The sequence below is a fragment of the Phytophthora cinnamomi genome, assembly GCF_018691715.1.
Source record: "Phytophthora cinnamomi strain GKB4 chromosome Unknown Contig68, whole genome shotgun sequence".
NCBI lineage: Eukaryota > Oomycota > Peronosporomycetes > Peronosporales > Peronosporaceae > Phytophthora > Phytophthora cinnamomi.
In genome coordinates, this window is record NW_027151001.1 from 591,796 (window position 1) to 617,323 (window position 25,528).

At 52.9% G+C, this 25,528-nt stretch overlaps 6 protein-coding genes across 6 annotated transcripts; 4 read left to right on the forward strand and 2 right to left on the reverse strand.

Annotated features, from left to right (window-relative positions):
• Positions 1 to 1,167: 1,167 nt before the first annotated feature.
• Positions 1,168 to 2,145, forward strand: IUM83_07775 (Monoacylglycerol lipase abhd6-A; the record flags this gene model as incomplete). The annotated part of the gene is made up of 1 exon (XM_067932098.1): positions 1,168 to 2,145. One exon carries the CDS (start codon positions 1,168 to 1,170, stop codon positions 2,143 to 2,145), a length of 978 nt encoding a protein of 325 aa, XP_067786402.1.
• Positions 2,146 to 8,765: 6,620 nt separating this feature from the next.
• Positions 8,766 to 9,680, forward strand: IUM83_07776 (Monoacylglycerol lipase abhd6-A; the record flags this gene model as incomplete). Its single annotated transcript, XM_067932099.1, has 1 exon — positions 8,766 to 9,680. The coding sequence occupies one exon, from the start codon at positions 8,766 to 8,768 to the stop codon at positions 9,678 to 9,680; it is 915 nt and encodes a 304-aa protein (XP_067786320.1).
• A 349-nt stretch (positions 9,681 to 10,029) lies between these two features.
• On the reverse strand, positions 10,030 to 12,651 carry IUM83_07777 (Origin recognition complex subunit 2; the record flags this gene model as incomplete). The annotated part of the gene is made up of 1 exon (XM_067932100.1): positions 10,030 to 12,651. The coding sequence occupies one exon, from the start codon at positions 12,649 to 12,651 to the stop codon at positions 10,030 to 10,032; it is 2,622 nt and encodes an 873-aa protein (XP_067786319.1).
• Positions 12,652 to 13,313: 662 nt separating this feature from the next.
• IUM83_07778 (putative phosphatidylinositol kinase) lies at positions 13,314 to 14,818 on the forward strand (the record flags this gene model as incomplete). The annotated part of the gene is made up of 2 exons (XM_067932101.1): positions 13,314 to 13,898; positions 13,970 to 14,818. 2 exons carry the CDS (start codon positions 13,314 to 13,316, stop codon positions 14,816 to 14,818), a joined length of 1,434 nt encoding a protein of 477 aa, XP_067786284.1.
• A 156-nt stretch (positions 14,819 to 14,974) lies between these two features.
• On the reverse strand, positions 14,975 to 17,162 carry IUM83_07779 (uncharacterized protein; the record flags this gene model as incomplete). The annotated part of the gene is made up of 5 exons (XM_067932102.1): positions 14,975 to 15,281; positions 15,341 to 15,532; positions 15,595 to 15,678; positions 15,760 to 15,994; positions 16,079 to 17,162. 5 exons carry the CDS (start codon positions 17,160 to 17,162, stop codon positions 14,975 to 14,977), a joined length of 1,902 nt encoding a protein of 633 aa, XP_067786403.1.
• A 142-nt stretch (positions 17,163 to 17,304) lies between these two features.
• IUM83_07780 (PHD and RING finger domain-containing protein 1) lies at positions 17,305 to 25,400 on the forward strand (the record flags this gene model as incomplete). Its single annotated transcript, XM_067932103.1, has 5 exons — positions 17,305 to 17,418; positions 23,306 to 23,323; positions 23,407 to 24,648; positions 24,718 to 24,977; positions 25,046 to 25,400. The coding sequence occupies 5 exons, from the start codon at positions 17,305 to 17,307 to the stop codon at positions 25,398 to 25,400; spliced, it is 1,989 nt and encodes a 662-aa protein (XP_067786393.1).
• Between the last annotated feature and the right edge of the window lie 128 nt (positions 25,401 to 25,528).

Genomic DNA, 25,528 nt, shown 5'->3' on the forward strand with positions numbered 1-25,528 from the left:
TCTCGCGTCGTCCCCATGCTGTGCCCTGGAATGCTTGTTCCGCCCTTCTTCGGCGTGTTTACAGCACCGACTGGGTAATCAGTGGTTCCCAAGTTTAGGCCGCGGGTAATCAGTCACAAGTGGAACGAGATGGGGGACCTTGGTCTAGCATGGCGCCCAACGTGACGACGCGGGCAAAGTATCCCTCGCCAGAAGTGCTCTCTAGAGCGCAGCGGCGTAAGCAGCGCGGACAATGGCTGGTAGCAAGCATGGTGGTCACCAAGGCGGGGTCATCAAGACTGCGCGAATGGAGTAAACGGCGGCAGCCACCATCATCAGCGAGCGCGTTATGCCATCTGCTGCTGCTGCCGACACCTGGGCACGACGCGAACAGTAGGATTGACAGAGTGCTGGGGTTCTGCGACAACTGCAAGCAGCTTGGCCGCTCAGCAGCCGCGCGTGTGTGCAGCGAAACACATCGCGTTTAGCGTGGGCGTATTTCTCGGCGCCTCATTCCTGACGGAGGAGCACTTCTGTCTTTGTGGCTGGAACCAACGGTGCCTGCCTAATGTATCCTGTCTAAATCAGCCTCTGTCGCGTGCCGGTGACCAGCGCACGCCTGTGCCGGGTGCAGGCATCACTGCAACTTGAAGGTGTCTGCAAGTGGTTATGTCCTAGTGGTTATTTCCAAAAGCGGGTCCCGATCACTTGCCAAATCAATACCGACGTTTCAACGGTTTTATCTATGTTGCCACACCCGGGGGCCTACAGTACCCGAAATTCAGCGCCTTTTTTCAGCACCGATACAACAGCGCAGTCTGACGATCAGTCAATTCACCTGTTGCCCGGCGGAGCAATCGGTCGACCCAGGCGGAGAGCAGCAGGCAGGTAGGGCTCACTCGATTGTGCGTATGGTTGCCACAACGCGCAAAAATCCGGACTGGTTGACGCACGGAGAGAGAGCTGGAGTGCTGCAGCACCGTTCCACTCCACTCCGCAAAAATCCTAGTGGACAGCCAAACACGAGTCAGGAGGCACCTTCCACAACCGCCCGGAACGAAAACTCACTGTCTCAACCCGCTGACTGCACCGCGGCTTGAAGGCGTGTCACATCTCATTTCGACACGTAGAGCGCAGGTCTCCGCCACACGTCGGACCATTTCAGAACTTTTAGCGTCCTGACAACACATGGGCCTCCTGCGCGCGTTCAGACTCGGGCCGCACACGAAGGACCTGGTGCGCTACGGCAAAAAGTTCGAGGCTCGCACAGCCTCGATCGACCAGTTCCAGTGGAGCTACTTGATGCGACCCGCAGCCAACCCCAAGAGTAGGGAGATCGTCGTGTTCCTGCACGGCCTCGGGTCCTCGAAAGAGGCCTGGGTGCGGGTCTCCAGCGGCCTCAGCAGTGAATACCATGTCGTGATCCCCGACATGCCCGGTCACGGCAAGACCACACCGCTCGACTGCAACATGAACTTTGCAGCGGATCGACAAGCGCGTCGCCTGCACGAGTTCTTCGAGACGGAGCTGTATCCTAACAACAAGGTGCACTTGGTCGGCACCTGCATGGGCGCTACCATTGCAGGCGTCTACGCCGCGATGCACCCGACGCGAGTCAAGTCGCTGACTATGATGTGCCCGTGGGGAATCTCGATGCCCAACATGAGCGTCACGCTTAGTGACGTGGGAGATCTCGGCAAGTTGGTTCCACAGAGCCCAACGGAGACCTCGACGAGCGACGTCGGCGACTGGCGCGACCGTGTCACTACCAGCACTGCCAACTTGGTGCACGCTCCGAAAGTGTTCCGTGCATTAGCAGTGTCCAAGTTTTCCAAGCGTGGACGAGCGCACGAGGTGCTGCAGAAGGTGTTGGTGGACATGCTCGCCCACCCGACGATACTGGAGAACGAACTGCACAACATCCGGGCCAGAACTATGGTAGTCTGGGGCAACGAGGACAATGTCCTGAACGAGTCATGTCTGAAGGTGATCGACGACAAGCTCAACGTTTCGCGCAAGAACGTCATGATCTTCGACAAGTGTGGGCACCTCGTTCCAAACGACAAGCCTGCTGAGTGCATCGACATGCTCAACAAGTTCCTTGCGGATGAGGAGCTCAGCTTCACGTTCGCGCTCACGAAACAAGAGTCCGTGATGGCTTTTTAGTCGCTGCAAGTAGTCTTCGCCAGGTCGAATGGCGTATTTATCATTTATAAACCATTTCAGTAAAATGTTCATGGTGATTCTGTGTACATGTAGAGAGCTATTTGGCCATTGTGATTGCAAACATAGGCCTTTCGGTCGCGGATAGTGCGGGCTACGGAGAGCATCAACGTTTTCTTGTGTCGTCCTCACGAGCGCTGGTTGAAGCGTTGGATCGTATTTTGCGGTACGAGCCGATTTGGAAGCTGCAAACTCATATGACCGCTGATTTACTGGAGGCTTAGCTAGTGTTAGCGATCTCATCCGGTCACATAACGCATCAGCGGCGCTCGTCACCCGCGAGCGCCTAATTGAAAAGGTGTACTACATGTATCGTGCACAGCAGGCTCTCTCGCTCTGAGCAATTATTTCGGCGTTGGGTTGAAATCCTCGGCGTGTCGCTCCTGGCGTGGGAAGACAACGAAAGTTGGTTAACACACCGTTGTAAGTAATTTGGTCCGTTCAGATCCGTCTCCATAAAATCGTTGAACGGAATAAAGCGTGTCAGATATTTTTTTACGCCACGGGGAACACTCCGGCATTGACGCGAAAATAGACAACTAACTAACTAGAACCTACCGTCTTGGTTGTCCGGTTTTGCCAGTGCAGATCGTCCGAGTAGCCAAACTTGCAAACTCGAGGAAATGACGAACGGGCTCCCGGCCGCTATCGAGCGATTGAAGGCGACTTGGATGTCTCTCCAAGTGGAACTCCTGGGGAGCTATACCATCGAGCGCTTCCATCGGTTTAACGACTACTCCTGTCGAGTAAGCGGCAGGCGGATGGCCCTCGTCTTACTGCTGACACCATTGCCTTGTATCGCACTGAGTATCTTGAAAGAGGTGCCACCGCTGAAGCCGATCGAAGCTGGTGTGCTAGGAAACTGGGTGTTCTTCACTCGTGCTTGGCTTGTTGCTGCGATTGTGGGAGGAAGCTTTCCGCTGATGGTAAACCAAGATATCCCTCGCCTTGTCGTAACAGCCCCCCAAGTTGTTTTGGTTGCACTACTTGCGGCCGCAGTTGCAATGGCGACGATTGGCGTTGCTTGCGCTTACAGCTTCTTCCCTTTACCGTTCGGGGTGCTCATTGTTGGGGTCCCCCTCATGTGTGTGGAGGCTATTTGCCATATAAGACTTGTTGATCATCAATTACGACTTGATAAAGCTTTATGGGTCGAAGTTAAGCGAGTACTTGCTAGCACTCACTGCATGCTGTCGCTTCCCTTTATCTACCCACTGTACATCTACGGGTTTGTATCGTTCTCCGGTACCGGTCAAGTGCTGTTCGTTGCAGTACTTCCTATCATGAAACTTATCGCCAAAAATTGGATGAATCTGACACTTTCTGGTCGCGATGACATTAAGCCCGAAATGATAGTCTTTGTGGTCGAATTTTTTAACTCACTATATATTTCTAACGCGCTTCAGTGTACTTCGACTTGGACATCAACCGCCACAGTCATGGCATGCGACCTTGCGGGGTTCTTGCTGTCCATGGTAGATATCGTTGAAGCTTTCAGTGAAATCAGAAAGCTTATGGAGAAGATTCCACGACACCATCCCCTCGCTGACGAAAACTTCGTTCAAGTGTTGTTGCGGATCCTTGCTGCAAACGAGAATCTCTACAATAATCAGAGAGCAACTAAATCGCTTTCCGATTCTTTGACGTCTGTTAAAAAGCCGAAGCGCGAAATGAAGTATAACCCAAAAGGTGACCCTGCAGTATGGCCCGAGGTGAAAACAGCTCGAACGACGTGTGTTCCCATCGAGATACCGACGCGGACATTGTTTCAAGGTTCTCAAGTCTTACCTACAAGTGTTCCACAACACGGAAACGCTCAATTAGCGCAAAGGAGCAACACAGCAACAAGTTTAACTACCATGGCTATTACAGACATTTTTTCGCGTGAAGAACGCAAGATGTTCGTTCGAAAGAGCATGCACGTACTCTTTATCACGGAATACGTCATTGCGTTTGAGTACATCGAAGTGATGTCGCCAATCGTTTACTGTACGAAAAACCTAGCCGTTGGATATTCACCCGATACCGAAACTAACGATTATTGCTATGCTGTCGAGCAGGTTTGTTTCGCGTGGCGCTGTTTCATTTGCCAAACAGAATATATTTCTCTACAATGGTGGACCTAACAAGCTCCCAATTTGTGTCGTCCACACTTATGGTACTGGCCTACAGCTCTCTCGAATTACTGTCGTTTGTGATAGCGGCTGTCGTGATGAAGCGCACGTTGGGTGTCAGTCCCTTGAGGCAACTTGCATTCGTGCTTGAGACGCAAGCCAGCAGGATTCAGACAAAGCTCATTGTGATACTTCTCTACGTTACGCAAATGCCACTAGCCCATCTTGGTGAGTGAAGCGTTCTCTCATGCACGGCTTGCAATGGTGTGTTGAGTAACGTGGGTATGCGATGGTAGGCGCTGACTTCAGTTTCAAGTTTGCGTGGATACATCGAAACCAAACAACGAGCTCATGATCGAATAAGAGGGTGGGGAGTGATCTGCAGTAGCCCTTGCAAATTAACTCAGCAACCTTCCAAGATTGCGGATGCAACAATACGTTTGAAGAATATATCGGAATAAAAGCATGAATATAAATATGAAAATATATAATAGATGTCTTGATAGTTAGTTGATGTTTTGGTTGGTGAACATCTTGTACATCTAATTGTGTTCATTAACTCACCGTCTTAGGTTGCAGTGGATCAATCACAATATCGAGAACAAGCTTATATCCACAGTGCACTGCACGGTATATGAGCTCTTTGGTCCATGTGGTGCTCATAATTTGCTTGCTTGGACTGAGCTAGCGCACGCTACTGTAGTTTGTTGCCGGATTTTCGTGCCGCCACGCATAGATACGTTTGCACCCATGCTATCGGCTAGGTGATTGTTGAGCGTGGTGTACTACCCTGTGCGTAGCTTTCGTGCCGAACAAGGAGGCCGCATTTATCGAGCTGATCAGATAGTAATCGAGGACGTGGACAAGAAGATGAAGTTGATCATTTTCTATGTCACAAACAAGGAGGGCTATGTCAACCCACACTGGTTTGCCTCAGTCCACGTGCCATTCTTAGTTGTGCCGTGGACCCAAAAGGAAGCAAGGAATGCCGCACCCGCTATTCTTGTCAGTGATTGATGCACTACGCTTTGTGTCTGGATTTTCGGCGAAAACTTCGAATGTCGGCACGTTTAATTGGAGCTACATCGAGCGGCAAGGCCAGGACGAAAAGTGTACGGACGTTGTGGTGTTTTTGCATGGATTCAGCTCAATGAGGGAAGCGTGGTTACGAGTAGCCCGCCGGGTTGACAAGCGGTTTACAATTATAATCCCGGATCTACCTGGTCATGGTCGGACCTCGCCAAGTGATGCCCTTACTGATTATTCCATGCCCGCTCAAGCTGAACGACTGAATAAATTCCTGGAGACAGAAGTACCTGCTGACAAGAAGATTCACCTGGTGGGGTGCTCCATGGGCGGCATGTTAGCTGGAGTGTATGCCGGACTATTCCCAGATCGTATCAAGTCGCTGACAATGGTGTGTCCAGCAGGCATCACGATGCCAACTAAGAGCGACCTACTGAAGATGCTTGAAGATTCGGGACGCAATTTGCTCCTTGCGCACACACCTGAGGATATTCAAGAGATGAACAGAGCCCTCCACTTCAAACCGGTACCAGTACCACATGCACTTGCATCGATCATTGCAACCGAACGCAAGAAACAGTTACCGGTGCTAGAGAAGATCATTAGCGACTCACTTCAGAACCCGATTGCGCTGGAGGAACTGCTGCCTAAAATTCGAGCCAAGACGCTTGTGTTGTGGGGGAAACACGACCGCGTGCTGGATGTCTCGTCCACTGATATTCTCCGAGAGAAGCTGAGTCCAGATGCACAAGGACAAATCCTCCTCATTGATAGATGCGGTCATCTCGTTCAACACGAAAAATACGCAGAGTGCAGCACCGCCATCAACAAACACCTGGCTGAGAACTTGACCGCTGATCCAACCACACATGGACAAGGTGCGACGGACGGAAAATCCGGCAATAAGCTCAAGCAGCTCGCAACGTTAGCACACCAGATCATTCCAAGCTATAGCAAATTAAGAGCGCCGCATTGTCCAAAGAGCACATATGCCGCGCCATAAAGAGTGGATAGAATTTGCTTGCGGTACGCGTGGATCGACCGTTTTGGTCCACGCGTGTAAAGCCGTTGTCAAGTAGTTAATATTCAAGATTAAAATGTTCAGGCTTATTAAAGTCTGCCCAACATGGAGTTCGTATTCGCATTCTTGCTTTTATTCCGATATATTCTTCAAACGTATTGTTGCATCCGCAATCTTGGAAGGTTGCTGGGTTAATTTGCAAGGGCTACTGCAGATCACTCCCCACCCTCTTATTCGATCATGAGCTCGTTGTTTGGTTTCGATGTATCCACGCAAACTTGAAACTGAAGTCAGCGCCTACCATCGCATACCCACGTTACTCAACACACCATTGCAAGCCGTGCATGAGAGAACGCTTCACTCACCAAGATGGGCTAGTGGCATTTGCGTAACGTAGAGAAGTATCACAATGAGCTTTGTCTGAATCCTGCTGGCTTGCGTCTCAAGCACGAATGCAAGTTGCCTCAAGGGACTGACACCCAACGTGCGCTTCATCACGACAGCCGCTATCACAAACGACAGTAATTCGAGAGAGCTGTAGGCCAGTACCATAAGTGTGGACGACACAAATTGGGAGCTTGTTAGGTCCACCATTGTAGAGAAATATATTCTGTTTGGCAAATGAAACAGCGCCACGCGAAACAAACCTGCTCGACAGCATAGCAATAATCGTTAGTTTCGGTATCGGGTGAATATCCAACGGCTAGGTTTTTCGTACAGTAAACGATTGGCGACATCACTTCGATGTACTCAAACGCAATGACGTATTCCGTGATAAAGAGTACGTGCATGCTCTTTCGAACGAACATCTTGCGTTCTTCACGCGAAAAAATGTCTGTAATAGCCATGGTAGTTAAACTTGTTGCTGTGTTGCTCCTTTGCGCTAATTGAGCGTTTCCGTGTTGTGGAACACTTGTAGGTAAGACTTGAGAACCTTGAAACAATGTCCGCGTCGGTATCTCGATGGGAACACACGTCGTTCGAGCTGTTTTCACCTCGGGCCATACTGCAGGGTCACCTTTTGGGTTATACTTCATTTCGCGCTTCGGCTTTTTAACAGACGTCAAAGAATCGGAAAGCGATTTAGTTGCTCTCCGATTATTGTAGAGATTCTCGTTTGCAGCAAGGATCCGCAACAACAGTTGAACGAAGTTTTCGTCAGCGAGGGGATGGTGCCGTGGAATCTTCTCCATAAGCTTTCTGATTTCACTGAAAGCTTCAACGATATCTACCATGGACAGCAAGAACCCCGCAAGGTCGCATGCCATGACTGTGGCGGTTGATGTCCAAGTCGAAGTACACTGAAGCGCGTTAGAAATATATAGTGAGTTAAAAAATTCGACCACAAAGACTATCATTTCGGGCTTAATGTCATCGCGACCAGAAAGTGTCAGATTCATCCAATTTTTGGCGATAAGTTTCATGATAGGAAGTACTGCAACGAACAGCACTTGACCGGTACCGGAGAACGATACAAACCCGTAGATGTACAGTGGGTAGATAAAGGGAAGCGACAGCATGCAATGAGTGCTAGCAAGTACTCGCTTAACTTCGACCCATAAAGCTTCATCAAGTCGCAATTGATGATCAACAAGTCTTATATGGCAAATAGCCTCCACACACATGAGGGGGACCCCAACAATGAGCACCCCGAACGGTAAAGGGAAGAAGCTGTAAGCGCAAGCAACGCCAATCGTCGCCATTGCAACTGCGGCCGCAAGTAGTGCAACCAAAACAACTTGGGGGGCTGTTACGACAAGGCGAGGGATATCTTGGTTTACCATCAGCGGAAAGCTTCCTCCCACAATCGCAGCAACAAGCCAAGCACGAGTGAAGAACACCCAGTTTCCTAGCACACCAGCTTCGATCGGCTTCAGCGGTGGCACCTCTTTCAAGATAATCAGTGCGATACAAGGCAATGGTGTCAGCAGTAAGACGAGGGCCATCCGCCTGCCGCTTACTCGACAGGAGTAGTCGTTAAACCGATGGAAGCGCTCGATGGTATAGCTCCCCAGGAGCTCCACTTGGAGAGACATCCAAGTCGCCTTCAATCGTTCGATAGCGGCCCGGAGCCGCTTAGTCATATCTTCAGCTTGAAGCCAACTTCACACAAAAATCTTGGTGTCGTTCTTGACTGGCAGACCATATAATAAGCCTTTTCACGACGGATGCTTTAAATCCAGCGGAATGATGGTCCGCAAGTTGCAGCTAATGATTGTCAAAGTCAAGTAAACCTTATTGTCCAATCAACGAGCTTAATAATCATAATATCCACCAATCGCGCCATCATCAGTATTTCTGCGACACCGCGAGGAGCTCCGTAACGGTTACGATATACAAAATTGGGCCAGCATTGACACATTCGCCTCTGACTACGTAGTTACCCACCCTCGCACTGCACCATGATGGCCTCGCTGCTCATGTCCGTGTTCGACGCTGTGCGCTTCGTCTCGGGCTTCTCGGCCAAGAACTCGGTCATCGACCAGTACAACTGGAGCTACATCGAACGCCCGGGCAAGGACGAACAGGACACGGACGTGGTCGTGTTCCTGCACGGCTTCAGCTCCGTCAAGGAGTCGTGGGTGCGGGTGGCCCGCGGCGTCGACAGGCGCTACAAGGTCGTGATCCCGGACCTGCCGGGCCAGGGCCGCACCACACCCGTGGACGCGCTGGCCAACTACTCCATGCCCAGCCAGGCCGAGAGGCTGCACGAGTTCCTGCAGAAGGAGGTGCCCGCCGACAAGAAGATCCACCTGGTGGGCTGCTCCATGGGCGGCATGCTCGCCGGCGTGTACGCCGGGATGTACCCGGAGCGCGTCAAGTCCCTCACCATGGTGTGTCCAGCGGGCATCTCCATGCCCCGGAAGAGCACGCTGCTCAAGATGCTCGAGGACTCCGGACGCAACTTGTTGCTCGCGCACACGGCAGAAGACCTGGACGAGATGAACCGGCACATGTCCTATGCGCCCCGCAACATCCCGCACGTGTTCTTGAACATGTTCGCGTCGGAGCGGGAGAAGCAGTTGCCTGTGCTGAAGAAGATCGCCGGCGACTCGCTGCAGAACCCGACCGTGTTGGAGGATCTGCTGCCGAATATTCGCGCCAGAACGCTGGTGATGTGGGGGAAGCATGATCAAGTGCTGGACGTGTCGTCCGTGGATGTGCTCAAGCAGAAATTGGCACCGGAGGCGCAAGGACCTGTGCTGCTCTTTGACGACTGCGGACACATTCTGCAACACGAGAAGCATGCTGAGTGCACCACTGCGATCAACAAATTCTTGGCAGGCGAAGCAGTCTCAGTGAAGAACCTCATGTAAGGGTGAAACAAAATCAAGTAGAATATGCAAGTTGCTTACAAGACCATACAAGTAGATTTTTGTTCATATATTTCAATACAAAACGCAAAGGCCGTCGACATCCTTGTGTAGATTTTATTGTGTCGTAGTGAACGCGGTTCGTCTTGTTGCTTATGAAGAAAGAAGACGCGTTGAAGACAGGTTGTGGCAATGGAAATATTTGTCGATTTTTCTTGTCAATAGCGCCTGCTCCACTCGCTGGCGGCTATGAGTTGCGCTCGATTAGCAAGCAACTCTGCATACAAATACTCAGTCAGGATCGATTGTGTCGGGAGGGATTTCTTCCCTTCCGTGGCACCATGCGCACGTCCTACTCCGACAGAAGCACGTTCACAGCACCGCCGACGTTTCCGTCCGCCAACTCCAGCGCGCGGAGGTTCTTTTCGGTGTCGACAAAGCCCATCGACGCAAGGAGCTCGAGTGCCTCCTCGTAGTCCGCCTTGATCGCTTCGTCCTCATGCTCAACGCTTTCGACTTCTTCGGTAACGGCTTCAGCTTCCTGTGCTTCGGCGGAGTCGATAATTTCGATATCATCATCGGATGAAGCATCAGCTGCCGTCGTTACCACTTCCGAAGGATTGTTGGCCTCAACGTCTTCGGCGCTGTCTGCTGTCGGGGTTTCAGACGGCGTCGTCTCCACAGCGGCATCTCCAGCCACAACGATGTCGATCCAGAAGCGGTGACCAAAACTCGCGTCCGCCGGGTCACACACACGCCAGAAGCTGGTGTAGCGACCAGGTTCATTGGGGGCTACCAGGTCGACTCCAGCGATGAACTCCTCACCTGGAGCCAAAGCCGGAAGGTCGATACGGCTGGACTCCCTATCTTCTGGGAACATCGGGTTGCCCGGCTGAGTGATCATGTAGCAGCCATCGGGCCACGAACGCTCGCCGTCATTCACGAGCTTCCACATCTTGCGCAGCGGCTTTCCGGCCTCGACGACGGTCCCGTCCTCGATGGTAACGTCCTCCAGGAAGCGTGCTTCAAGATCGGAGGCATCGCGTCCCCAGCGGCCACGACCCCGGCAACCATGGCGGCGGCGTTGGCAGTTACCTTCTTCTTCGCTGTCCGGAAAACGCTTGTGGCATCCATGACGCCCGTGTTGGCCACGGAATCCTCGGCTGCCTCGAGGATCAAACTCTGGAGGGAAATCTGGCGGGCACGGTGGTGGACCATGCGGGTGCGGGAATCCACACGGAGGGGGTCTGAATCGTCCAAAGCAGCCGGGAGGACCAAACGGAGGAGGTCCATGGTGATTGCGACCACGGCGGTCGAAAAACTCGGGGGGAGGAGGTGGGAATTGGCTATGGAAGTCCGGGCGACCGCGGCCGCCGAAGTCAGGAGGGCCCTCATGGTGAGGAGGCTGTGGGAAATCAGGACGACCTTCGAAGTGAGGCGGCGGCGGGAAACCTTCATAGTGAGGCGGAGGTCCATGTCCAGGGAAACCAGGAGGGGCTTCATGGTGGGGTGGCGGGCCGTGCCCGGGGAAACCTGGAGGGCCCTCGTGGTGCGGCGGCCGACTGAAAAAGTCAGGGGGGCCGTAGTGGTGAGGGGGTGGGCCGTGGAAGGGTGGGCCTGGAGGGCCATGGTGGTGACCATGGCGACCAAATTTTCCAGGATGTCCATGGTGCCCAAACTTGCCGTGGTGCCCGCGGTGGTCGAATTTACCGTGGTGTCCGAACTTGCCGTGGTGCCCAAACTTTCCGCGACGGCACGTGAACTTCAGCGCGTGCATCATGCCAGGCTCCTCGATCTTCGTGAAAGGTCCGTGCGACTCGTTCCACTTGCCACTGGCCTCGCAGGCCTCACAGAGATCAAAGTCCTCCGCCGTCTTCGACTTGAAGCGGATGCCGACAATGGGGCTCATCTCGCATCCATCGCACACCACGAACGGATGCACTAGCTCGGTGGGGCGCTTGTGCTTCGGCGCGCGCGACGGGTCCGTGATCTTGATAAACGGCTCGTGGCTCACCCACTTGCCGCTGGCCTCGCACTCCTCGCACAGATCAAAGTCCTCGGCCTCCAGCGACTTGTAGCGGACGCCAATAAGCGGCGCCTTCTCGCAGCCGTCACAAATGACGCCAAGGTGCACAGGCATCTCCTCGACTGCGGCGTCCAGGATCTCATCATCATCTCCCGCGATGTCATCAACAGAGGAGCCACTAGAATTGCCGCAACTGCTGCTGGAGCTGGACGAGTCCGAGCCGTCGTCGGCCAGCTCCTCGTCATTGTAGCGAATCAGGCCCGACATGCACTTCTTGGCGATGCCCACCATCACCGGCTTGAGCGTGGGGCAGCGGGCCACCACGCGCTGGAAGAAGGCCAGCAGCTCGTCGAAGCGGGCCGTGGCCGTCTCCTCGATGGCCTGGGCGTCTTCTTCGTAGATGGCCGCCACCAAGGCGTCGGCCAGCTCCTTGAACTCCTCCGAGGCGCTCAGCTGCTCTACCGCCTGCCGGAACTCCTCGGCCTGCAGCACCGACAGCAGCTCGCGCTTTACTGCGGCCAGCTCCTTCGAGTCGTCGGCCACGTCCATCGTCTGCAGGCTGGCCACCAGCAGGTTCACGGCGTTGGCCGGCGTGGGCGTCTTGGGCCTGTTCGTCGTCAGCTTGGTCATGGCCGTCACCAGGCCGCGCAGCTGCTGCTGCAGGGCCGGCGGGCCGTGCTCGGCCACCCGCAGGGCCAGGCGCTCCAGCCGCTCGTCGGCCATGTAGTCGGCCAGCTCCTTCACGTCCGCGTCGCGGGCCACCGTCACCTCGTCGCCGTCCGAGTCCGTGTAGCGCAGCGAGAATGCGCGGGCCTCGTCGCCCAGGAGCGCGGCCGCCGCGGCCCGCAGCGTGGCCACCGTCAGCAGCGTCCCGTCGTCCGTGGCCAGCGGCAGCGACTGCGTGAGCGGCTCGCCACCGGTCGTCTTGAGCTCGATCACCTTCGCCATCTTCAACCTCCCGTCGAGTCCACTTGGGCGGCACGAGGCGAATTGAGATCTGAGAGAACGAACAGGCGCAAGGTTTTTTTTCTTCGCGTTGGACAGTTGGGGTTTTGGAATGATGGTAGCGAGAGAAACTGTAGCCATCTTTCTGCATGGATCCTTCTGGAAGAGCGACGTTCGCTGTACTGTGCTGGAGGAGAGCATTTTGCGTCAGCAAGGAGCTCATAGAGAAGGGGGCGACATTCTGCGGCCTGAATGCCGGTGGCCAGGCAGCGGATCGACTATTCCAGAAGGCTACGCTAGTGATCGGCAACCCAGAAGTGAGGACCATCATAGCCATAGCCGAGGTCGTGTTTACGATGCAGCTTTCACGTTCTTTCTCCAACAGTGTATTTCTGATACGAAATCGCAGCGCCCCAGCTGCATAATGCTATGAACCTGCAATCGTACTGCCGGTCGGCTTGCCGACACCTTTTGCAGCAACGAGGTCACCGATGTTGAAGTGGCTTCACCTGGGCAAGAAACCTCTCATACGATCTACAACATGCGTTTCGGTAGTTTCCGAGAATCCTTCCTCGAATTCTGAGAAAACTTCGCAGAGAAGAAAACTCCAGCGTCGACTCCGACTCGACGCATATTCTCACCAAGCCATCGAACTAACTACCGCCATGACGACGCTCAAGATCTTGTGGAGGGAGAAGCAGGACATGCGCCGCGTGCAGGTGGCGGCCGTGCACCAGGCGCTGGCGGCCCGGGACGGACGCACGCCGGCCGGCCGAGACGAGCTGAGCTTCCGCGACCTGCGCGACTACGTGCTGCTGGTGTTTCCGGAGCTGGCGGCGCCGGCCAGCGAGCTGCTGCTGTACTACATGGACGACGACGACGAGCAGGTGCGCATCACCAACGACGCGGAGCTGGACGAAGCCTTCCGCCTCATGCGCGAACTGGCCGTGGCCGCCGGCAAGGACGCGGCCAGCGCCGTGTGCAAGATCATCGTGATGGCCCGGCCGCTGCGGCCCGCGGCCATGGAGGCCAGCAGCAGCTCCGTGGTGCACGTGCTTCCCAGCGACGCCGAGGAGATGATGGCCAGCCAGCAGCGCAAGAAGATGTCGGACCTGTTCGTGGACCTGGGCAAGGTCGTGGAGAAGTGGGAGACCAGCGCCGAGCACCAGACGCTCAAGCGGGACCTGGTGTCGCTGCTGCACGAGCCCGGCTGCCAGGAGGCGCTCATGGAGATCATGGCCAACGCCAAGGTGGGTGCAGGCTGGGTGGAGGAGGAAGGGAAGTTGTATTGACTTTTTTATTTATTATTTTTTTTTTGCAGTTCGCGACGCTGTTCCAAACGGTGACGGAGGAGTTCCAGAAGAACGGCAACTTCATGGAGTGTCTGGTGGCGGTGGCCGGCACCGGGGACTTGGAGGAGGTGGCCAAGATCTTGCTGGCCAAGTGCCCGAACGCCCGCGTGCAGGTGGAACGCGTGCTGCAGCAAGTGCAGTACAGCCACAACGCGCAGCTTATGTCGGCCAGCGACTACTTCGAGGCCATTAACATTGAAGAGACCAAGCAGGATTTGGGACCGGTTGTGGCCGTGTTCGAGGGCGACGTCACGTGCCCCGATGGCACGGTGCTGGCACCTGGGGAACCCTTTGACAAGGTGTGGAAGCTCCGCAACGGTGGCCCCAACAAATGGCCTATTGGTGCGGAGCTGTCGTGCGTGGGCGGTGACAAGATGCAAGCTCCCGAGAGCGTGCTGATTCCGTCGGTGTTGCCCGGCAAGTCGATTGACGTGTCGCTCCGCATGGTTGCTCCAGCGAAGGCTGGGCGGTACACTGGATACTGGCGCCTGAGCACCCCTGACGGCAACCGCTTCGGCCAGCGCCTCTGGGTGGACATCAATGTGATGGAGCCGGAAGAGCCGGCGACCGTTGCCGTCGACACGAAGGAGGTTCGCGTTGACGCCCCTGCTGCTGTCGTCTCGACAAGTGGCGCGTCGGTGAGTGTTCCGGCACCTGCTGCTGTGTTGACGACCAACGAGGAAGACCAGCGGTGGACGAATCAGCTTCAGGTCTTGGCCGACATGGGATTCACGGACAAGGATCTCAACGTGGCTCTGCTGGTGCAACACAACGGCGACATGGACGCTGTTATCACGGGACTTCTGAGTTCTGTCTAAGCGAGGGTGTTAAGTCCTGTACTTCAGTCGGCGAACGACGTGAAGTTGCCGTGATCGGTACTGTGACGGCTCACCAACCGTGTGTGTGAAGATGTTTCCTCCTTCTTCATACCGCAGCGTATATTACATTGAAACTTCAAAACATTCCTTTCGCTTTTACTCTTGGAGTTGGTTTGTATCTGCCTGAGCAATGGTCGTCTTCAACAGGTCTACCAGCTGCACCACAAGGTCTTCTACAGCATCGATGCTAGTTCGCACTGTTAGAACAGTCTTCGCTGTCGCCACCGTAACGTCCACCGTCGCTAAGAAGAACCAAGAGTGGTGTCGCTGCTTCGCATAGAAGACGAACTTCTCCATGCCGTTGACAGTTCCACTAGCCATGCACGAGATTCCATGTGCTTCCATCTTCTGCACCAGCGTGTCTGACTCGGGCCTGTTGGTATCAGGCAACTCGTTCTGGAACCTAAAAACGCATCGTAAGCCTCAGATAATGCAAGCACACCATCAACCACTAGCACACACCTTTCGACGTATTCGTCCCACATGCTTTCGAAGCGCTTTGGATGAAGCCTTGCCGCGCGATCGAGATCTAGTCGTAGTTTCTTGGTCGTCATTGCTTTAGGTAGTGTTAATGACGACGTCTTGGTAGAAGGAGCAGGAGCTCGAGGAGGTGGCGGAGGTGGAGCTTTCCACTTCATTGTGATTGCAGGCATTCTGTGGGCAGACAATCAAACACTCAGTGCATATTCCTTTGGTGACTTACACGGGTCACTCACTTTGTCCGAGGTTTTGAGATTGGCTTTTCGGAGTTGCTGGAGTTACTGTTGGGAGCACTCGCTGACGCAGGCTTTTTGATGAGGCTGGATTAGAAAGCAGCAAGTCAGCGTAGGAGCCCAACTAAACAATAGTTATTAGGTAGACAGACCATGCGGCCAGCGTACCTTTCCATCTCAATGTGATCTTCCCCCCTCTTGGATATCGCGGCTCGACTGGAGGCTACGCGATGTGAAACCGGCTTGGCTGATGTCCTGCCCCCCGATCCGTGAGTTGTCCTCTTAGCCGGCGAACGGAAACAGCTAGATACAACTCGACCCGTGAGGCGAACACTAAGCCGCTTGCGTCGAATATACAGCACCACTGCAAGTCCCACAGCTATGGCGATCGCCATAGAGCCAACTTCGCGGAGTCAAGCCAAACACACCAACAAATATCAGAACAACTGCGGAAGATACTAAGCGTTCCAACGTTGGAACTACATACCTTGCCAAGTGGCGTATGGGAACGTTGAAAACAACGCTTTCCCGCTCGTGGAATCCAGCGAAAAGCGGTCGAAAAGGCTGTCTTCACCTTGCGGCTGAACCGCTTCTTCTCGCGACAAAAACGTCTTCCCATCCAGAACGCCTTCAAACATGTGCGATCGAAAGCCACTATGCGAAATATAGAGCACATAGCTCTTCGCCGAGTCCACCGCGGCTGCAGTGATCGCCTTGAACGACACGACCTTGCTCTGGTCAGGCAGCACAACTGCCGGTGCCACCAACGGCAAGACGAACCCCACTGCATTCTCCACGTCCCCGCTCGTCCTTCCCTTGTCCACCAGCGTCAACCGATACAAATGCAGCGGTGTCTTGCCGTCATTCTTGACATGCAGCTGCACGTGGGTGAAGAACGTCTGGTCCTTCGTCGGCTCACTGACCCCTCCCTCCTCCTCTCCGTCCGACCAAATGAGCGTCTCCCCGAGAATGAACTGCGGCAGCCCACTGCCACTGCTGGGCAGCTCGTACGCTGGGGACACGGGCACGTGTCGGACCATGCCCGTGGTCTGGTCCAGCGAGACCCGCTTCTCCGTCTCGAAGAGCTGCTCCACCTGTCGCTTGGCGTTGCGCCCCCAGGCCTCCAGACTCTCCTCCACCTCCATATTTGACCTGGAGCACACGGACACGATGCCCAGCAGGGCGATCGTGGAGGACTCGACGTCCGCCGGCTCCAGCACGCAGTCCACCGCGTGCAGCGAGTAGGTCCTCAAGGACGCCTTCAAGTGGCCAACCACCGCGGTCATGGGCGAGCTGCGCAGACAGCCTTTGCCTGCAGAGGCTGCCGTCGCACCGCCCATTGCGCTCTCCACGTCGCGGCTCGGGAACGCGATGTCGACGCCCACGTCGAGGCAGAAGACGGGCGGCGCCGCGTCGTCCTCGATCTGGGGAGCCAGACTGCGCAGGGAACCGGGAACTTCAGCGGCGGTGGCGTGGAGTATGTACTGTAGTTGCATTTGCAGCAGCAGGCAGAGCGGGAGAAGCAGCCGCAGCGGCGGGGGCGGCGTGGACTGCCACAGGTCGCGCATCATGGCGCTCGAAGCTCCGTTTCGATTTTCAAGGGCGTAATTCGGTGTAGAATAAAGGCCGATACCAGGTATTATTAGTAATTAGCGACGAATTAGCGATAAAACAACGGATCCGCGTCGATCGTGCTTCATTTTTCGAGCAGAGATGGCGGACGAGGAGAAGCGTCGCGCACCGGAGGCGGTGGACCTCGTGGACGACGACGAGGACCAGGACGACAACGCATCTGCTGGAGGACACAACGACGAAGACGAGGACGTCGTGGAGGACTGTCAGCCTTAGCTGTAGGCCGTCAGTTTCGAAGTGAGGGGGACTGCAGTGGCGGTGCCACGCGTCCTCCTCCTCCTCTTACATCCCTCGGCAGGTTGTGTGTGGTGCACACAAGTAGGTGACCTGTACTTTTCCTATTGGCTAATTTAATAGTATATTAAGACCCAATTAGAGTGCATCATATCTTCCTATCATAACGACATCATAACACTCCCACTAAAAGTTCTGGCACATCTCAGATCGCATCTTGTGTTCACCACACGGATTTCCATCCTTTCTTAAGACGGCTGTTAGCCGATCCTTTGTTTACCTAAGATTACTTAATTTACTTGATTTCTTAGGTCACATGGCATTACAGCGTCCTCTTTCATACTTTTATTTACAGATTTCCCGAATTTATTAGGACGGCTGGGATCTGCATCGTAACTTACCCATTAGAAATAAATTTCTAATACTTTTCTCACAGAGCCAGAAAAACATATTTTTGGCTCATATGATCGTTCACTATATTACAATATTTCGGCATATCACAAGATGTGATTACAGCCAAAACATACGTCAATTCTGAAAATTATAATTCTGAAACCCCACTTTTCATATGACTTCCTGGATTTCTTATGACTTCTGCCTATTACTTAATTGCTTCTGGGGCTCGCATTGGCCTCCTTGTTGGCCTTTCAAGCTCTCCACTCTCCTCACTTTCAATTTTGCTTTAAGGTTTCGGTTCGACTTTGCGCCTATGGCCGCAATTAAACCTTCGGGGGCTAGGACAAACATGGTTAAAAGCCCAGGAGCAATCCTGTGGCACCACCATCCAGAGGCCGAGGCGCGCGCGTGGCACAGTTCCTATTCGCCGCATAACCTCGGCTGCGGTCAACGGTGGCTCTGGCTGTGCTTGGACCAATTCATATTGGTTCGTCCTAGTCTAGTCTTTAACCAAAAACTTTAGCATTTGAGAGTCTTAATAATACGATAACGTTGCGTCTTATTGTTTAGTCTTATCGCATAAGTCTTTGTCCTTTACTTGTCCTTGGCTCAAACGTATCTTTGCACTTCAACTTGAAGCCGGCTGGCTTGAACTTGACCACATGGTGGATCTTAAAGACATACTAGCGAAAGATCGCAGACCCGATGGTTTCTCACAATCAAGTGATACCAAAAGATCGCAAGTCACGAGTTACCCATGCTATGTTGCCGTGGTAAGGGTAGGCTTAGGTCCTTAACCCCATGAGGTTCCTCAGCTTCTCAAATTGAGTTTGAGGCAGTGCCTTGGTGAGGGCATCTGCAACCATATCATTTGTACTGCAGTATGTTACTACTATTCTTCCATCGTCATGTACTTCTCTCGCATAAAGCCCTTTAATATCAATATGTTTTGTGGAAGCATGGTTAGCTGGGTCCTTTATTATACTAATTGCTCCTTTATTATCACACCAGCATACTATCGGTTGTTTTGCTTAAAGCCCAGTTCCTCCAGTAGGTACCACAACCATTCGCTCTCTTTTATTCCCTCACTTGCTGCTATTAATTCAGCTTGTGCTGTGTGGAGACTGACTGTATCTTGCCTCGAACTTTTCCATGTAATACAGGCATCGGCCATAATACTCACATACCCAGTCACTGACTTTCGATTCTCATTAGCATTCGCGAAGCTCGCGTCTGTGTATATCTCATATAATACTTCTTTACTTTTTCCGTCGAATATGAGACCATACGTCGACGTTCCTTTCAGATACTTTAGTACTCTCTGTGCTGCCCTGTAGTGAGTTTTGTTATAACAAGACAGGAACTTACTTAGTTCTCTGACTGCGTTTGCAATATCAGGGCGCGTACCACGGACTAGATACATCAAAGACCCCACAAGTCCCCTATAATCAAATGGCTGAGCTGCTATTTGCTCTGGGCTCATACTAACTTCCTTTTCGAGGACTATACTTTTGGCTTGAGGTGTTGGCTCTGCTACACTCTCAGTCATATTAAACTTCTGTAGTAAGTCCATAATATACTTGTGTTGGGACATACTGAGAATTTTGTTTTTCTTATCTCTTTTTATCTCCATTTTGAGGAGGTAGTGGATCTCGCCTAGATCTTTCATAGTAAATCGTGAGGCAAGTTTGGCTTTCACCTTATTCATAAGTATCATATTACTTGCAGCGATAGTAATATCATCTACGTATACGCATATGAGTACTATGTGTTTCTCTCCTTTTACCTCCCACTTTTGCCGGTACAAACAGTACTCCTTTTTGCACCGGGAAAACCCTAATTGAAGTAAGAACTTATTGAGAAGCGCATACCAGATGCGTGGTGCCTGTTTGAGTCCATAAAGGCTCTTCTTTAGCTTACACACTGTTGAAGCGTTCCCATGCCGAAATCCGTGAGGTTGTTGCATATATATATCCTCAAATAAGGTCCCATTGAGGAATGCAGTGGACACATCCATTTGATGGACATACAAGTCCTGTATAGTTGCTATGGCTAAGAACAATCTCAGCGACTCATACCGTGCCACTGGAGAGAAGATCTCATCATAGTCAATCCCATATATTTGTGTATTACCTCTGACGACAAGTCGTGCCTTAAAACGATCAATTGTACCGTCAGGGTTGTATTTTACGTCAAAACCCAATGACAGCCGAGTACCTTTCGGCCTTTAGGTAGCGGGACGAGCTCCCAAGTTCCATTTTAACTAGTGCCCGGTACTCAACTAATAATGCCTCCTCCCACTGTTTGGCATGAGGTCCCTGCCTTGCCTCTTTGAGTGATCTCGGAATTGGTATTAGTTTAATGCTCCGCGTGACCGTGTTAATTGCCACCACGTAGTCTTTTAGCCGAGAATTAGCCGTCCGTTTTCGACGAGGCCGTGGAATTGGGGTACGCCTTCATTAGCCCCCACATCTCCCACTGTCTCCGTACTCATTGAGGGCAATGGCGACTCCTCTGTTCGTCTGTGCTTTGTTGGAGCGTGTGCAACCGCATCCCGTGTCCTCTTACCTAGCCCACACACCTCGTTTATGGTTTCTTGACTGACCTCAACGGTTCCCGATGGAAACGACTTGGCGATTAGGCCTGCAGTAGACGTGACGTCAAACCTGACGTCTCGGGCTATGAGGTATTTATTCTCTTTCACATCAAGGAGTCGGTATCCTTTGTAGTTGTCAGAGAGCCCGAGTAGTTTACACTCGACTGCTCTATCGCTAAGCTTTTGGTTAGCTCGTTTAGATTTTGGAATATGAGCGTAGCAGGTACTACCCCATATTCTCAAGCTTAACCCACTAGGCTTTTTCCCATATAGCGCTTCATACGGTGTTTTACCCTTTAATCTGACTGTTGGTACTCGATTGACCACGGAGGTCATATACATCAACGCCTCTGGCCACCACTTTGCAGCCATACCAGATCCTACCAAGGCACACCTAACGTTACCCATAACGGTCTGATGTGCTCGTTCGGCTGAGCCATTCTCTTCTTGGGATTCAACATTTGACTGTTGGAATATCAGGCCCTTCTTAATACAGTACTTTTTAACAACTGTATTGAGAAATTCTGTACCACCATTCGTCCTTATCCTTTTGACGGTATATGGGAGTTGCTTTTCTAGTCGTGTAATGAGAGTTGTTAATTTTGCTCCCACCTCCTTTAATGATTTCATCACAAAATACCATTTATAGGCAGTGGCGTCGTCCACAACATCCAGGGCATACTTAAAACCTGCTGTGCCATATAAACCAAGGGATTTTATCTTTCCTAATGAGTCCATATGAAGTGTATGCAGTGGTTCAGTTGCTTTTTCCCTATCATGTTTCGGTATGACATCCGACGAGATTTAGCCAGTGCACATGTGCGACAAAGAAGGCTATCTTTGCCATGTCCTTTCGTTCGAGACAGGGCGCACCGTCAATTACTGCACTGGACAAGATGCTCATCAACCGGTCCTTTCCAACATGACCTAGTCGCAAGTGCCATTCTTTCATTGCGTTATGAATGAACTTGGGATTAATACTTTTAGCCGATAGTACTTTAGTACTATCTCCCATTCTTTTACTGGGGAGGTAGTACACCTCGTCTATTGCTACTGCAGTAAATACGAACCGATTATTCTTATCCAGAAAATATAGGTACTCCCCGCTCTTATCCTGAATGTGCCAATATCCCTGCGTTGCAAGGTAATATGCACTTAACAAATTGCTACTACACTCCTTATCAAAGGCAACATTCTTTATTGAGATATCACTGTAATACCCTTTTGGTTTGAGTATACTAAATCTCACCGTGCCTTGTAGCGTACTCAATGAGGTGCCCCGGTTTCCGTACTCAAATGTGTGAGGTTGGCCTCGTCCAAGACTACTGAACCAGTGTCGACTTGGGCTTACGGCGTGTCCTGCGCCAGTATCGACAACCCACAGATCATCAGTTACCTCTAATTCCTTTAACATAGATAAGTACCTTCCATAATGCTTCCTTACCTCAGCATCGATGTCCATTGGGTTGAACACCTTGTCCTCGGTTTCTTCGCCTTCACTCACCGGAACATTCTCTTCAAACGCAAATTCGTCGGCGTCCTCAATCGCCTTTGCCAGTTGTTGGTCGTAGGCGTGGGCTTCCGCCGTCGTCATCTCCGAGCCCTTTTCGCTGGCTGCTTTCTTCTTCGGAGTGGGTCCCCTCTTCACCGCCATCAAACGTTTCTTCTTCGCACTCGGAGCAGCCCGGATGTTCGAGCGGAACAACGCTCCACCCGGTCTCTTCGGATCGCGATCTTTCGCCATAATCAGGCAGTCCTTCTTACGATGACCGTCCTCAAAGCAGTAGAAGCAGCTGCCAGGCTCAGCACTCGTCGCTTCAACTTGGTTGCGCTTCTTCCCCGTGAACTTCTTCGCCACATTGATCATGACGGGACGCTTCTTTTCCGTGAGCATGTTGATTTCCTTCTTGGAGCGATCACCAAAGACGCGTCGCAAGCTTATTTCGACATTTTCGATGGAAAACCATTCCGCCGTCATGCTGATGGAGCTTCCCCAAAACTCGCTGGGCAGCTGAGCCAGCACCTCCATGCACAGCCAGTGTTCCGTCACAATCTCCTTGCCAACCAATCCCGTCATCTTCCGGTTCATGTCGTTGCGGAGCTGCTTCAACTGGGCGAATAGGGTCCCCAAGTCACTCCAGTTCGAGGCGATAATCCGATCCCACTTTCGGCGTAGCTCGATTACACCTCCAGCGTCCCCAACCCCATACGTCTTCTCCAGCAGCTTCCAGATGTCGCAGGGCCTCATGCTGGACACCGGGTTTGGAAGTCCCGAGAGGAACATGTTGGTCACCGATTGGTTGAGCAGGTTCAGCATGGCCGAGTTAGCCCTAGTCCAATGCTGGCGGCGCCAACGCAACTCCTTTGCCTCCTCCCTTGTGGTGGCTTGACCGACCGTAATGATCGGTTCTTCCGGATGTCCATCCAGGAAGTCGACCATCAACACAGAGGCGGGGCTTTCGTCCTTTAGCAAAAGCCCGCGCTCGTAGATTTGGTCCTGTTCCTTAATGTAGGTAAGGAACTTGTCCTTCCACATGGTGTACTCCCCCTCCTTGTTCCCCATGAACTTCTCCAGCCCAAGAGTTGGAGCGCCCCCATTGCGACCAGAGCTCATAGTGCGTGGAGATTGAGCACGTATCTGAAATGTCAGCCTTAGCTGTAGGCCGTCAGTTTCGAAGTGAGGGGGACTGCAGTGGCGGTGCCACGCGTCCTCCTCCTCCTCTTACATCCCTCGGCAGGTTGTGTGTGGTGCACACAAGTAGGTGACCTGTACTTTTCCTATTGGCTAATTTAATAGTATATTAAGACCCAATTAGAGTGCATCATATCTTCCTATCATAACGACATCATAACAAGGACACTGAAGAGGACGCTGTAAGCAGACAATTCCCGATGTACCGGGACTCTTGTTGGACCATTCTCCTCACTGTTAATGCTTCGTCGTTATTGCACTGCAGTGCTGCATCTGCCAGGATCTGGTGGACGTCCTCAAGCAGGGCTTTCTGTCGGGATGCGACCACCGTTTCCACTTCGACTGCATCGTGGCCTGGGCCAAGGTGACCAACCTGTGCCCGCTGTGCAAGACCAAGTTCAACTCGGTCACGCGCCAGGACGCGCGGGGCGTCGTGGTGCACCGAGAGGCCGTGCAGGACCACAAGCAGGTGTACCGGCCGGACCCGTCGGACCACGACTTCGCCGCCCAGTTGCGGCTGGTGAACCAGGCCAGGTGCGAGCTCTGCGGCTCCGGGGAGGACGAGCACGTGCTGCTGCTGTGCGAGGCGCTGGGCTGCGGGGTGGCCAACCACACGTACTGCATCGGCCTGCGGTCCGTGCCCAACACGTCGTGGTACTGCTCCAGACATGCCAATACACAGCAGAGAGCTAGTGACGCCATCGAGCGGCCGGCGACGACGGTGTCCACGCGACGTCGGACGCGCAGGCTGGCGAGCTTGATGTCCAACGTCTTGCGTGGACGCGGGGGGTCTGCCGCGACGAGATCACGACGACGAGAGAACCCGAACTTCATTGCGGTGGAGGAGGCGGAAGACAGACGACCGATGCGCGGCATCGCTGCGGCGTATGCGTTGCGCATGTCGCGAGAACTCATGCAGGTGCAGTTGCGCGCAGATGCCATGTTTGCGCGCGGCGACTTGACGCAGTCTTCCTTATATGGGCGGAGAAGTGGAGCTGATGCTACTGCTGCTCGTAGTGGAACGCGGTCTACTGTAACACAGTCTGGATCGTCGACAATTGACCAAATGTGGGAAGATCACAGTCGAAGCAGGCAGGAACTCGCAGCGGCAGCGATTGCAGGGCACGATCACAGCTCTCCTGGTGATAATGGGAGTAGCCGACCTAGTCAACGCAGCAATAGGGTATCCAACACTTTTGCCCCGGAGTATTGTGATCTGGCGAGGCTGATGCAGGATGCAGTCAATAGCGACAATTACGCGTCGTCTGTGTCGCTGCTGATTCCCAAGACGGCCAAGCTGAGGCTGGTATCACGAGTTAAGACCTTCTTCGGTAGACTCAATCAGAAGGAAAAGGCCGCTGCAGTCGAGTTGGGATGCCTATCGGTAATGCATCAGTGGATCTGCGTATCGGAACAAGACACGGTTTCCGCACCCAATGTTCAAGTACTAGACGCAGTGCTCGGAATATTGGAGACGCTTCCCGTTCGTAAACAAGATCTTGTGGAGGTAAGTACGCACGATGCATTAGTTGCATGGGAACGGATGTCTAACTTATCAGCACTGTTTGCCTTTCAGGAGGAGAGTTTGCAAGACACAATGGACAGGCTTTCGGAACTTTCCGATGTAAGCATAGAAAGTCGGCAACGGATTATCGAGCTGAGTGAAAAGTGGCGTGAGCTGAACCCCCCAGCACCAGTTGAGCCGCCTCAGCTTCCAGTGAGCCCGCGAGTCTCATCGCCAGTTAGTTCAGCCCAGAATTTGCCAGTAATTACATCGTTCACTTCTCCAAAGCGACCGACACGACCGAACGGCAAACGGAAGCGGAAACGCGAAGCGTACGTACTTCTATTGTTTTGCTGCTTCATTTTATTAGCGTTAAACTAACGCAGAACTGTATTCCCAGCTGGTCAGACACTGTTGTCGAGTACGTTAAAGCAAAACTGTATCCTCTTTACAAGCAGAACAACGGAGCAGGTAAACTAACGAAAGATCGCTTCAAAGCGATCGTAAAGGAAGTGACGGAGCTGTTCTCGCAAGAAGCAGCGTCCATGCAGTCGGCGTTGTTGCTACCGTCCGGAGAATTGTCCAACCTTGCGAAGTCACGGATCAAGAAACTCATCGACAGAGTGTACAAGTCGTCAGCAAACGGGGCGTCAGGTCGTGGAACAAGTGCTCCAACTCCATTGCTTATGCGTGCAGCTGTGCCAGCATCAACGTATTCTGCAGTGCCCTCCATCAAGCACCAGCGAAGAAGATAAGGAGCTGTGGTTTTGCCTGTCTCGAAAGCAGAGAAGTGCTGATAAACTCGCCTCAGCAACACGGTCAAGGTATACTTTCCAAAGGAAGAAAGGGAGAACTAATGTACACAAAAAAAAACTTGGATACA